At 41.5% G+C, this 12,836-nt stretch overlaps 1 protein-coding gene across 5 annotated transcripts in view; it reads right to left on the bottom strand.

Moving 5' to 3' along the window:
* CEP162 (centrosomal protein 162) overlaps nt 1-2,958 on the bottom strand; it is an 85,420-nt gene extending 82,462 nt beyond the window's left edge. For all 5 annotated transcript variants that reach the window (XM_046677612.1, XM_046677614.1, XM_046677613.1 and 2 more), the window contains exons 1-2: nt 2,724-2,958; nt 1,538-1,653 (exon numbers count right to left, since the gene is read on the bottom strand). In XM_046677612.1, coding sequence (XP_046533568.1) covers nt 1,538-1,594 — 57 coding nt within the window. In that variant the 5' untranslated portion in view covers nt 1,595-1,653; nt 2,724-2,958. The remainder of the gene's footprint in view (nt 1-1,537; nt 1,654-2,723) is intronic.
* Nucleotides 2,959-12,836: the final 9,878 nt, after the last annotated feature.

Here is a 12,836-nt window from a genome sequence, read left to right as displayed (position 1 = left end):
GAATATACTAAAAACCACCGAATTGTACACTTTAAATGGGTGAACTGTATGGTATGTGATATCTCAATAAAGCAGAAAAAAAAAATCTGGTCCCAACAATCTCCTTAAAAACTGGGATATATAAACCACATGTTTGAACAAACTGCTTCAATAATAATTTATCAAAATGACCAAAGAAGTCAGCATGACTTTAAAATCATGGTTTTCATTGTTAAAAATGAGACACTGTCTTATCTAAATCTCTAGCATGAGATACGAGCTTTTATGAGTTGAGGTTGAATATGAAAGAAAGAGGGAGGGAGGGAGAGAAAGAGAAGGAAAGGGAGAGTGTTGAAGGGGTGGCAAATGAGGGGTAAAAGGAAAAAAACTGACCTGTACTGCTTTTTATCTTTTACAATGAAAATACTCCCTATAAATTTAATTTTCAAAATGTGCCCATATTTGATATAAAAAAATCAGTTTTTCAAATGGGAAGTGAGACTCATATCCTGAGTATCTACTAAATCCTAGCAATTGGTAGATGCTTTCTTTTAATCTTTACAACAATCCTACAAAGTGTAGGCATTATTTTTCCTGTTAGATACTGCAACTCAGGTTCTTTCTACTACATCTCACTCAAACTCCCTTTATGAACAAGAACATTGCCATAATAATTTAAAATGTGACTCTCCTGAATGCCCTGCAAGGCCTCTCCATTTCTATAAATACATAGGACATGGTGTAACCCTCTAATTCATTCATTCAGCAAATATTTATTAAGCATCTATTAGGTACTGCAGGTGCAGCAATGAACATATAGTCACCACATCACAGACCACACATTCTTATAATGGGAGGCAGAAAGCAGACGTACACAAGTAAAATAACGCGTGGTACTAAGTGCTACATAGAGGATTAAACACATGGTATACTAAGAAGTGACTTGGTGGTTACTTATTTACTGGACAAACAGAAAAAAAAGCTCTTTGAGGTAGTGATATTTAAGATGAGATCTTCACCAGCCAGGTGAAGAACAGAGGAACGGCACTATTTGCAGAAGGGACAGCTAGTGCAAAGCTCCTAATGTGAAATGAGCTTGGCGTGTCTGGGGGAGAAAAAAGGCCACAGTAGCATCAGTGGATGGGGTGAAAGAGTGGCATAAAGTCAGTGAGGCAGACATGAGCAAGATCATCCAGGGCTTTGTAAACCACCGGAAGGAGTTTAGATTTTATTCTACATGTGATGGAAGGCCAATAGTGTTTTACATTGCGCAGGAACAGAGTCTGATTTATGTAACAGACCATGCCGGCTGCGGTGTGGAAGGAATGCTGGGAAAGGCCTTGGGAACTATTGCAGTAGCCCAGGTGCGACGATGGTGTCCTGGACTAGGATGGCGGCAGTGAAAAAGAAGAGAACGAGAGGGATGAGGGAGAGATTCTGGAGGCAGAGTTGACACAGCTTGGTGACGGGCTCATTGTATCTTGAGAGGTGAAAGAACTGAAGGATGAGTTTCTCATGAAACAAATTTATAATATATCTTTTAAAAATATAAACTTACCTCTTTCATGAACTGTTCAAACTCTTCATCCAACTCTTCTTTGGAATAGAGAGCCATGATCTATAATTTTCACTTCCCAAAGTAAACATTCCAAAATATTTACAACACTGGAAACCCTAAATAACAAGAGACGATAAACATCTTTTGAGGAAACTCATATCACATCTGAAAACCACCAGACTTAAACCTCAGACATTTCTCTTATGATTTGGTATGCATGCACAGTTATTGACCAGTAAGCTGGACAAGAGATTCCTAATTCATTAATAAAACTAATTTGGAAAGGCTTTCACAGTCTGCCTTTTACTTAGGGTCCAGAACTACATTTTCCTTGTTAACATCCTATTGTTAAATAGTGGCCTCCACAATATTTCCCAAGTCTACACATATTAGTGTGAGAGTGTGAGAGTGTGTGAGAGTGTGTGTGTGTGTGTATTATTTAACATCCCTTAAACAAACCAGGTCCTCTCAAGGAATCTTAAAAATTATAAATTAGCGAATCCAAAAGACCATTTTTTCTTAGCAAGGCACACGACAGAGTTTGCACCGCCTTCTCATTCAGCTAGTTATCTATCAATCCATCTAAACAGTTTTGCAAAATAGGCTGTTTCCAGACATGGAGACATTTCCAGATACACACAAATGTATTAAGACTCAGAATCTACCTAAAATAAAGTTAATGGAGTATACCAATCAGAACGAATTGTTTCTTTTGGAGCGAGAGAGGACCAACAAAGACTCTGCAATAGTGACTTGCAACGCCAAGCTCTCACCTGCCCCTCTAAGAAATCAACTTCAATCTGCCCCAGCTTCCGCATGGAAACTCCTTGAGGCCGCTCACACCGCAGCTTCGTTTGCAGAGGCCGGAGAGGGTGCCCCTGGAGACTCGGACAATACTCTACCCATCCCGCAGAATAAACACCTCCTGCCCTCATCAGCATTTCTGATTACATCAGGACGTGTGCGCTTGACGTCTTGGCCCCAAATTCTTGGTCAGAGGCGACTGCCACTAAAGGGTCCTCAGCTCCGCGGGCTCCGGAGCTGGCGGGAAGACAAAGACTCCCTTGCCGCGGAGGCCGGGTAGAGGAGGGGAGTGACCGGGGACACTAAAGCCCTGAGGAGCGGGTCTGAGGACAGCCCAGCCGCGGTGAACCGAGTGGGAAGCAAGGGCCCACGCCTCACCTACCTTTGCTTCTGAATTCCGCGCTTTCCCAGAAGGTCTGCGGGGCCCAGGAGTTGCCAGGGTAACAGACTTCAGCCGCCGGGCTGCGGAGTCACATGACTCGGCGGGTCACGTGGCTCGTGGACCCGGAGGGACAGCGGTTAGTGTCTCTGCGACTACGAGCGAGGTGGGGAATAGCGGCGGCTGCGGTAACCTGGGGAGTAAGGGTCGTCGCTGCAGCACCAGCAGAGACCCCGGGGCGTTGTCTGCGCTCCTGGCAGAAGATGCCCGCAGGACTGGGTCACGAGACCCCGAGCTCAGGCATGATGGGGGTTGTAGGCCAAGCCCGTGGCTTCCTGGGAAATGTAGTTTAGCTCCCCTAGTCCTTGCATTTCCGCGCTTCTCATCTTCTCTTCCTAATTTTCCCCATCCTTGTCGTTTCAGCTCGCCGCTTTCTAGGCAGTTTAGAAAAAATGTAATTTATTGGGTTTCCTCCACGTGCACAGCCGTGTGGGCGTTGTGAGAGAAACTCAAACCTGTGAGAAAGAGCTCTGTTGTCAGCAGAGGGACTCTGTTCCACCATCTAGTGGGCAAGGCATTGAAAATACACATCACACAGCTCAACCGGCTACTCACCTCACAGCATCTCTACGGTTTCCCGCCACCTCTCCTTTACCCCCATTCTGTAGCGGCATCTTGCAATTACTTTCTTGCTTTTTACTTTATTTTTACTATTTCTTCCTCTAAAAAAAAAAAAAGAACACAAGTTGGAGTTTCAGAAGACGGCGTTTAGGATAGTGAAAGTAAAAGCTGAAAGAAAGGATTGCTGCTGGCAGACGTAGGTTAAGGACCCACCTCATCATCTCCGGCCTGAACTTTTCATTCAGCAAGAGTTCACTGAAACACGGATGTGTACATGCCAGGAGCTGTGCCCTGCGATAAAAATTTGAACAATAATAGAGATTTCTTAAAGCCACTCTTTATTGAGCACTTGAACTGATAGAAGCTTCACATGCTTTATGTCACTTAATCCTTAAAATCTACAAGTTAATTCGATTCAGTTTATATTTTTGTTTCTAATATGTGCTAAATGGAGAAGACAGTCATAATTCCCGTGCTAACAAAGTCTAGTGGAGCAGACAGACAAGTGATTGGATAATTGCAATTCTGTGTGACAACTGCTATAAAAGGAGAAGTAGGCTGTGGTTGGAAGATATTAGAGGTCACCTCACCCCCTGGAAGGATAGAGAAGACTTTCTGGTGGAAACGAAGTCTAAATTGAAACCTAAACCACCGAAAGGATGAGTAGAAGGTGGCAAGAGTTAATGAGGAGGAGAGAGGCAGTTTTCAGTCGGAAGGAATCCATGTGAAAAGACACACAGAGTCTCTGTGAAGTTATTATCCTCATTTTACAGGTGAGAAAATTGAAGCAGAGATGTTCCGTAACTTGCTCAAAGCATGGTGACTGAAGCAGAATTCAGGCCTTATTATTTTCACTTTCTTATCCAGCTTCCATTCTATCATCCTTCCAATGGTCTTTTGCAAATACTGTCACCTGGTTTGCCCCGATGCCCTTGGAGCACGCCTACCTAACAAAATACTCCTGCAGCCATTGAATATAGCTCGACAAAATCACCCAACAGGCTGGACTACAACCAGTTTTCTGAGACACTTGAATTCCTTGCGGTATAAACATGAAGTTGTTTTATTTTTAATGATCACTCCTTTGAAGTGCTTCTGTTAAGTGCTTTATTCCTCTCCTTATCATCTTAGACAAATTTTAGATTCCATGAATTTTTAATAATATCTAGATATTAAAACCTAGTCAACACAGTTTAAAAAGAGAAACTTCTTAACTAATTCATAGTTGTCTTTGTATTTGGAGAGGCTTGGAATCGAGAAGGGAGCATGGTCCACTTTTTACACAAATCTTCTTCCTCCCTCTTTTAAAGTCTAGAGGGATAGGGAGGAGCATTTTGGCGGGGCAGATGTCTCTTTTCTTCATGAAGTGAAATCATAGTCTTCTGCTCACCGGCTGTCTCCAATTCTCAGGCTGGCTATATAGCCAGATGACTGGCTCTAGTGCCCTGCTTGGGTCAGGCATCGAAATGTTGGCTCATGTCAGATGAAAGTGTGGGTTCTTCAGAGATCCCTGCATAGTTCCCTAAGGGACGGAATCTAGTTCTGGCTCAATTTTTCAATCCTCCCCTCCCCAAGCTTTCATCATAAGCAATCTGTGCCCTACACCTCCTATTCTGCCTTCTCTTACTACTGGAGTGTCCTTGACAAGTACACCTCTTGGGTAGAATATTAACAAGATGGCTCAAGACCCGTTACTTTCCCAGCTCTCCATGTGGCTCATGGAAAGGTGATTCATATATGCTGTGTCAAATGGTGAGGATGAGGATGCTATATCTCAACCCCTTCTCTCAGCATTGGATGTCTCTCCATATTTTTTCCCTTGTTTAGTGACATATAGGTAATGTATATGTGTAAGTATCAAGGTGTTTGTTGTGCCTTGTTCGGTATAGGTACAAGATGATAGATTCCAATTCCATAGCCTAGTAGGTTGCTTTCTCACCCATCCCTACTAGTAAGCTTCTTACAAATTAGGCCTCTTTCACATTAATTTGTACATAAACATTAGCCTCAGATCTTCTTGGCCTCATCTTTTACTCAAGCTACAGCTGCTAGGACCACTTCCACTCAGGTTTTGACTAGCTTCACATAGGTGTAACTCAACTGTGTGCCTGCCTTGAGTCTGTAGTGTGGACCTCTTGCTTTCTGATCCCTGGGGGAATCCATTCAGCACTCAACACTTGCAACTTGGAAGTGTGGGGGACTTAACCTCTGTGGATCCATCCTTGATCAATGGGATTTGGAGCTGATGAATAAATGGTTCCCCCTTTTGACCTCAGGTATACAGAATTGATACACATCCCATAAGACTTCTCAGAATGTCTTGTGTGATCCAGAACTATTTGTTCACAACAGTGACCAACTTGATAACACATTTTCAAATTGGCTTTCCATCCTTCTTAATGTCATTCTCCTTGTTCATCACTACTGCTAAATGGCGACCATTCCTGAATAAAAAGCTCTCATGCAGATCTATGTCTTGTGTTCTGTTTTCAGGGGAGCCATGGAAAAGATAGCTAGTATCAGCATTAGCCCTGGAAAGCAGACCATTAGGATGGGTTTGGTAATTGTGCAATTCACCAGTCAGATGGCAATGAAGACCCCACTGTTAATGGGAAATGGGGTGGTGATAACCAGTGGCATGCAGCTACTAAGGTTCTCATATGAGGTTGGCTGGGCAGAGGTACAGGTGAAGGGTGATAAGTTGACTCATACACTCACTGGTATACTTGAATGGTCTGTCAGCAGTGGTAATTATAAGGATTGTAGAGATGGCTGGGTGTTATTGATTTCTTTGGACGCTTCAAAATTAAAAAATGACTGGATCAGGTCAGGCAAAATCTACTCAAGTCACATTATAAATGCTAAGGGCCTCTATCAGATTTGAGGTGATTATCATTTCCTGTGGTAGCAGGAGAGTCTGTGGTGAAAGTCAGGCCCAAATCAAATTGTAAGGACAGTGTAGGTGCAAAGGAGACTGAAACCACAGCAAGTTTGGGTGTCCTGAGCTAGAGCCCTGGTAGAAAACAATGCAATCCTGAAACCTGGAATATGAGCATTTGGGTGGATGAGTCTGGGAACCTTGAACTCTCAGATTTCCCTGAAATCTCCACACTCGGAAAAGCAGCCACTCTTCTTGCTAAAGGAGAGCATCCTCCTATTGCCTGGAGACCCTGAAAAGACTAAGAGACTCTCAAATGAGGAAGGCAACTCACAAGTTGATGCTTGTCCTCTTCAGGATCCAGCCCTGCCATCACTCATTGTCTCCATGCCAGTAACTTGGGTCATATCTCAGAAACATGAGCAGGGAAATATAATCCTTTCCCCAGAAGGAAATGACTTACAGGAATTGCGGGTCCTACATTAAATATACTAAAATAAACCAGGGAACACACGTAGGAGTGGATATTGAGAATATCGAACTGGTAGGGGGAATAAAATAAGGTTGCATAGGGAAGAATTCATTGACATGGGAAGACTCACTCATAAATTGGGGTTTAATATCCAACAAGAACACCTGGAGCTGGTCCTAATATGCTGCTGGGATGTTTCCTTGAAGGCCAAATGTGATAATGGCCAATAGGAAAATGAGGTCAAGATGCTCAAATTGCTTTGGCATAATATTAAGTAAGACGTCAGAAGGCTCATGGAGATGGGAATGTTAGAGCGAATTTGTTATGTGCTATCTAGAACCTATCATGTGAGTTTGTTCCCTGGGAAGACTCACAGGACATTCCTTTCGGTGAGACAATAAGGAATTCGTTGGTGAGGGGGACATCAATATCCCTGAAAAAACCTGGTGATGTCTGTCCTCTACAGTTCAGAGTTATTAACAGGAGATGCTGCTGTGGAACTAGTCAGTGGGGTTATGGGATTTCTGAAAGGCAGAGCCCATGTAGCAATACAGAAAATCAGAGGTAAGATGGTTGTAACTACTGAAATGGGCAGAAGTCTGTAGTAGCAAGCAGGTTGCCTTGACCTGAAGGAATCTGTGGCAATGGCTAATAAACCATGGTGTTTTGAGGGATTAGACAAATGGTTGATTAGACAGCTGATTGGGTGATTACTTGACTTTGTCTGTGTGTGTACGTAACAAAGAAAGAGATATAGGGAGCAGAATACTAACGTCAGCTGTCACAATGGAAAATCCAAATCGCTTGCCCAATTTTTAGATTTATATAATTTCACAGATCCAAATCTCATTGGTTAAAATGGTGGGTGTGTGCCCTTTAGGAATGACCCTGTAATGTCACTAGGATAACTATAGACATTCTCCCTTTCCTTCCACAAAGGGTCCTATGGTAATTTACCAGGGTAACACTACATTGAATAAAGAAGAAAAGTTAGACTTTGTGAGGACTTTGGATAAAAAGTATGAGCTGACACTAATGTCAGAGGACAAGAAAAGCCACCATGGTCGTCTAGTTAGATTAGGGGCATATGGAGGCCAGGTGAAAATTGGAAAGAAGGACCCTTAGACTTTTCAAAGACAGATAGATAAGGGGTATGAGCTGACACTGATGCCAGGAGACCTGAAATGCCATCATGGTCTTCCAGTTAGATTGGGGGCATACGGAGGCCAGGTAAAAATTAGAATTCTAGCCCAAGTATGTCTTACAGAGGATACAGTGGGTCTGTGGCCCACCCTGTGATAGTTTCCTCAGTCCCCAAATCAATGATCGGGATATATAAAATTCTCAAGTATGCTTTGTAACTGGAGGAACTCTTATGTTGGTTCCCTGATCTGTGGAGCCATTATGGTAGGAAGAGCCAAGTAGAAGCCCCTGAAAATATCCCATCTGCATCCAAGTGAGTAAATCAGAAACAGTATCACTTCCTAGGAGGAACGGCAGAAGTTAGCACGACTGTTTAAAGACTTCAAGAATGCATTGGTAGGGAACTCTGCATATCCTTCTTCAATCTGTTTGGCTCCTACAAAAGAATAGATAGATCTTGGGTGACAATAGTAAAATTAAGCAAGTGCTAACACCAAATCAGCTGCCATGTCAGATATATATTTTTAACCGGAAGAGATTAACACAGTTAGTAGCATTTAGTATGCCACTACTAATCTGAGAAGTATGCTATTTTAAATTCTCTTTGGAAGAAGCATCGAAAGCAGTTGGCGTGCACCTAGGCAGGACAACAGTTGACATTCACTGTTTCCCCTATGGCTGCATCAACTCCCCTGTACTCTGTCAGAATGTAATCTGTAAGAACCTGGATTGTCTTAACATTTCACAGAACACCATTATGGTTGACTGTATTGATAGCATCAAGAAGAAATTATTCTAGCTGCCCTATTTGGGCACATGCAAACCAGAGGGTAGGAGATAAACCTCAAAAAATTTTAAGGTACTGCCACATTGGTGAAGTTTTAAGTGACCTATCATTTGGGATATGCTGGGACCAAAAAGATAAAGAACAAATTGTTACACACTGGAATCCAGCACCCAGAAAGAGGTAGATTGCTTGGTGGGCCTCTTTAGATTTTAGCGATAGCACATCCCACACTTAGGAATACTGTACCAACCCATTTATTGGACCTGAATTTTACCCAGAGCTATGGAAGCGCCTGCAGCAGTTCTAGGCAGTTGTACAAGCTTGCCAGAAGTTTAGGCCATAAGACCCAGCAGATCTGACGGTAGCTAGAAATATCTGTGCCAACTGACAAAAGAGAAAACTCTGGCCTTGTTCACATGTGGGTTAGCGTGATGGATTGATGCCAGCCATAAATGGACTGTTGTCCCACTGCTGCTGCACTCACAGTTATCCCAGATGGAATGTGGTGAAGGGAAATCCTCCCCGTGGGAAGAGCTCCAAGCAGAACACTCCATCAATTACTTTATGTGGAAGTAGAAGTCCCTGAGGTATGAATAGACATAGACTGCTGGGCGGTGACAAATTACTGGGCTTTTTGGTCAGGGACCTTGATAAAGCAAGGTCAGAAAGACCAGAGACAAGGAAATCTGGGGAAGAGGCATGTGGCTGGATCTATGGGAGTGGGCACATAGCATGCAGATCATTGTGTCTCATGTGAAAGTCCACCAAAGAGCATTCTTAGAATAGAAAGTACTCAACAACTAAGCAGACAGGTTAGTTTGCCCTGAGGATGGGAGCTATACTCTCTCCTTAATCTTTAGAGACTCCACTGTTGAGACATTTGGCCTATGAAACAGACATGACACCATGGCCGGAAAGAAGGCTATTTGTGGACACAACAGAATGGGCTCCCTCTCCCTAATGCTTATCTAGCTACTGCCCCTTTCTGAATGCCCAACTTGTCAGCAATAAAAACTGATGCTGAGTCTTTGATATGATATCATCCCTCAAAGAGACCTGCCAGCTATTTAATATCAGCCATTTATTGGATTCCTTCTACCCTGGAGATGGCGATAATTCATCCTGTCTGGAATTAAAACCTACTATGGTGATGAATTTGCATTCTCTGCTAGCAGAGCCCCCGCCAGCACAACTAACTGAGGGCTTGCAGAATGCCTTACCTGTTGGTATGGAGGCCCCCACAACATTGCCTTTTCTCAGAGATTAATTTATGACAAGGATTTGTGCATGACCATAGGATCCTACTAGATACCGCATTACTGTATAGCTCATCACGCAGAAGCAGGTGACCTAATACAATGGTGGAATGGCTTGATGAAGGTTCAGCTAAAGTTCCAGGTTGGGAAAAGATGAGATATACGTGCTGTATCAATGGCTGACATGTGGTGCTGTGTCTCTTCAGGCACCAAGGAGTGAAAGTACAATTGGCCCCTTTCACCATTACTCTTAGAAACCCATTTTAAAAGTTTATGATCTTGTCCCTGAAACCTTAGACTCTGCTGGATTCGAGGTCCTGGTTCCCAGCGGGGAGAACACTTCCACCAGAGGACAAAGTAGAAGAGTTCCACAGACCATGACTATCACCTGGTCACTTTGGGCTCCTCATTTCAGTGATTGGGCTCCTCATTCCTGGATCACCAAGCAAAAGGGAATAATATGTTAATATATTTGCAAGATTAATCTACCCTTATTAACATAAAGAGCCTGGGTCACTGTTATATAACGGAGACTGGGAGAATATCCAGGAACTTGATTGGTGCATCTCCTGGAGTTTTGTGCCAGGTGATAATGGTGAAACCCAGGAGAAGACAGTCTGGGTCACTCTACCAGGAAGCAACCTCAGATCAGCTGAGATGCTGGCCAAAGGTGAGAAAAACTGAGAATGGGTAGTGGAGAAGAGAGATGATGACAATCGATAAGGCTTTGGGACTAGCTGCAGCAACAGGGGCTGCAGCTACTTTCACGAACCTTCTTGCAGAGATTGCAGTGGCCAGCACCTTGGAGGAGACAGGTTGGAGTTAATGGAGAGAGAGGGTGGATCTGGGTAGTGCAAAGGTTCTACTGTATCAGATACCACTTGTGCATCACTTTAAACACTCTCAACCCCACATCTTACTTCAGTCATTGTTTTCTACAACTTGTTCTCACAGTCTTTGACCAGCTTCCCACAGGTGCAACCGGAGAGTGCCTCACCTCTGGTCAAGACATGAGCCTCTTGCTTCCTTCTCTGGAATTTTTCTGACATAGAAGTGTGGAACACCCAATGAGTTGCCACACATGTGCAACCTACAAGCGGTTATGCAGTAGTCGAAGTCTAAGGGGTCACCTTTACCCATGGGGGATGGGAGCCCGTGGAAATATCTTTCTTCTTTTTATTTCATGGATTTCATTAAGCCTTCTCAGAAGGCCTATGGAATCCAGCACAGGTTGTCCATAGCCATAGTCATTTTGATAATGCATCCTTATTTTAGCTTTTCCTTCTTTCTTGTTTTTATGACCTCGTTTGTTATTCTCTGGAATCATATTCCCAGGTAAATTACCTGTGAGGAAACTTTTTTGAGAGGAACTCAGGCTGAGACAGTAATCTGATTAACTAGTTTTAAATAATGAATAAATACAAATAATACAGATCTTAATATACAATTATGCTTCATTATTCATATGTACAGAGAATAGAGAAAAGTGATGATTTTGTAAATTAAAATAATTTTTTCAACTTTTCCAAACATTATTCTTTATTCAATTTACATTTGAGAGGTAGTAGCTATAATGGTAAGTTGCTATATCATTAAAATGTTCATTCTGCTATAAAAAGTACACACATATATTTAGAGATTTACAGACTGTGAGTAAGACGGCATTTTTTATGCTTTAAATTAGTATGAAATTATCCAACATTCTCTCTCTATTGTTGCTAATTGATACTCTTACATTCTCAAGATGAATAAATATGAAAAGAAGGGAAAGGTTCTTCAATAACAAGATAAATGGTATTTGTGGCATTATTTCTGTTGGTGTTTGTAATGTCAGTTTATACTTTCACCATGAGAGGTCATGAAAGGACAATTTAGAAGAGAAAATTTGAGCTTTGTTGAAAATAAACGTAATCTTGAATTTTGAACTGTAACATTCTTAGAAGCCTTTGTAAAAAAGAAAAATCACAATCTACTTAATGTCATTTGTAAAGGAAGGAAAAAATTTTTAAGGATAAAATTATCTAGTGGGTTACGAAAACATCAGGGTATTACTTGGTTTTGGTGCTCTCAATTTTTAGCTTAAGAATAAAATTTAAAGTACCAAGTATTGATGACTACTTGTCTTGGAAATATATGTATTTAATTTCAGCTAGATTTGAGGAGTCTATAATTGACAAAAGTATTCCACTTGTTAAAAAAAAGAAAAGAAATACATAAAACTAAGCTTAGAAGTGTCTAGGAACATATCCCTTAGTAAACATAAGATATACTTCATAAAACAGTGAAGTGTGTCATAAACTTTGCATCTGAAAAACTGACAATGAAAAATATGTCAATAATAATAAATTTTATTTTAAATGTCTACTATTAATATGTACCTTGGTTATCATAGGTAGTGTGTGTTGATTTAAAACTTTTCTTGCTCTAGGTAAATTATTAGAAATGCAAAAAGCCAATAAGTTAAAATCATTTGCCCTTGGGTTATAGAAACACACAAGTCATCAGTTGTCATTGTAATAATAAAAAACCTCCTAATGAAATGATTGTTAATATTTTTGCATTAGCATAATTTTTTCTGTTTTCAAAAATTCTGTAGCACATGAAATGAGTCACAAAAAGACAAGTATTCTGTGATTCCACTTATATAAAGTATCTAGAATAGTCAAGTTTATAGAGAAAGAAAGTAAAATGGTGGGTCTGTGGGTTATTTAATGGGTGTGGAATTTCAGTTTTGCAAGATTTGAAAGAGTTCTGGAGATTGGTTACATAATAATATGAATGCATTTAACACGACTGAACTGTACACTTAAAAAAGATAAGATGATAAATTTTATGTTGTATGTATTTTACCACAATTAACAAAAAAACAATGAGGATAAAAAAATACGGTGGCACATGATTTGACATCGGACAATCAAAATCCTTTCCACTGAAGCTGGAGTCCCACGTTACCAGCACG

This window comes from Equus quagga, chromosome 11 (genome assembly GCF_021613505.1).
Source record: "Equus quagga isolate Etosha38 chromosome 11, UCLA_HA_Equagga_1.0, whole genome shotgun sequence".
Classification (NCBI taxonomy): Eukaryota; Metazoa; Chordata; class Mammalia; order Perissodactyla; family Equidae; genus Equus; species Equus quagga.
The sequence above is the reverse complement of the archived record's forward strand: the minus strand, read 5'-3'. Positions and strand labels throughout refer to the sequence as shown.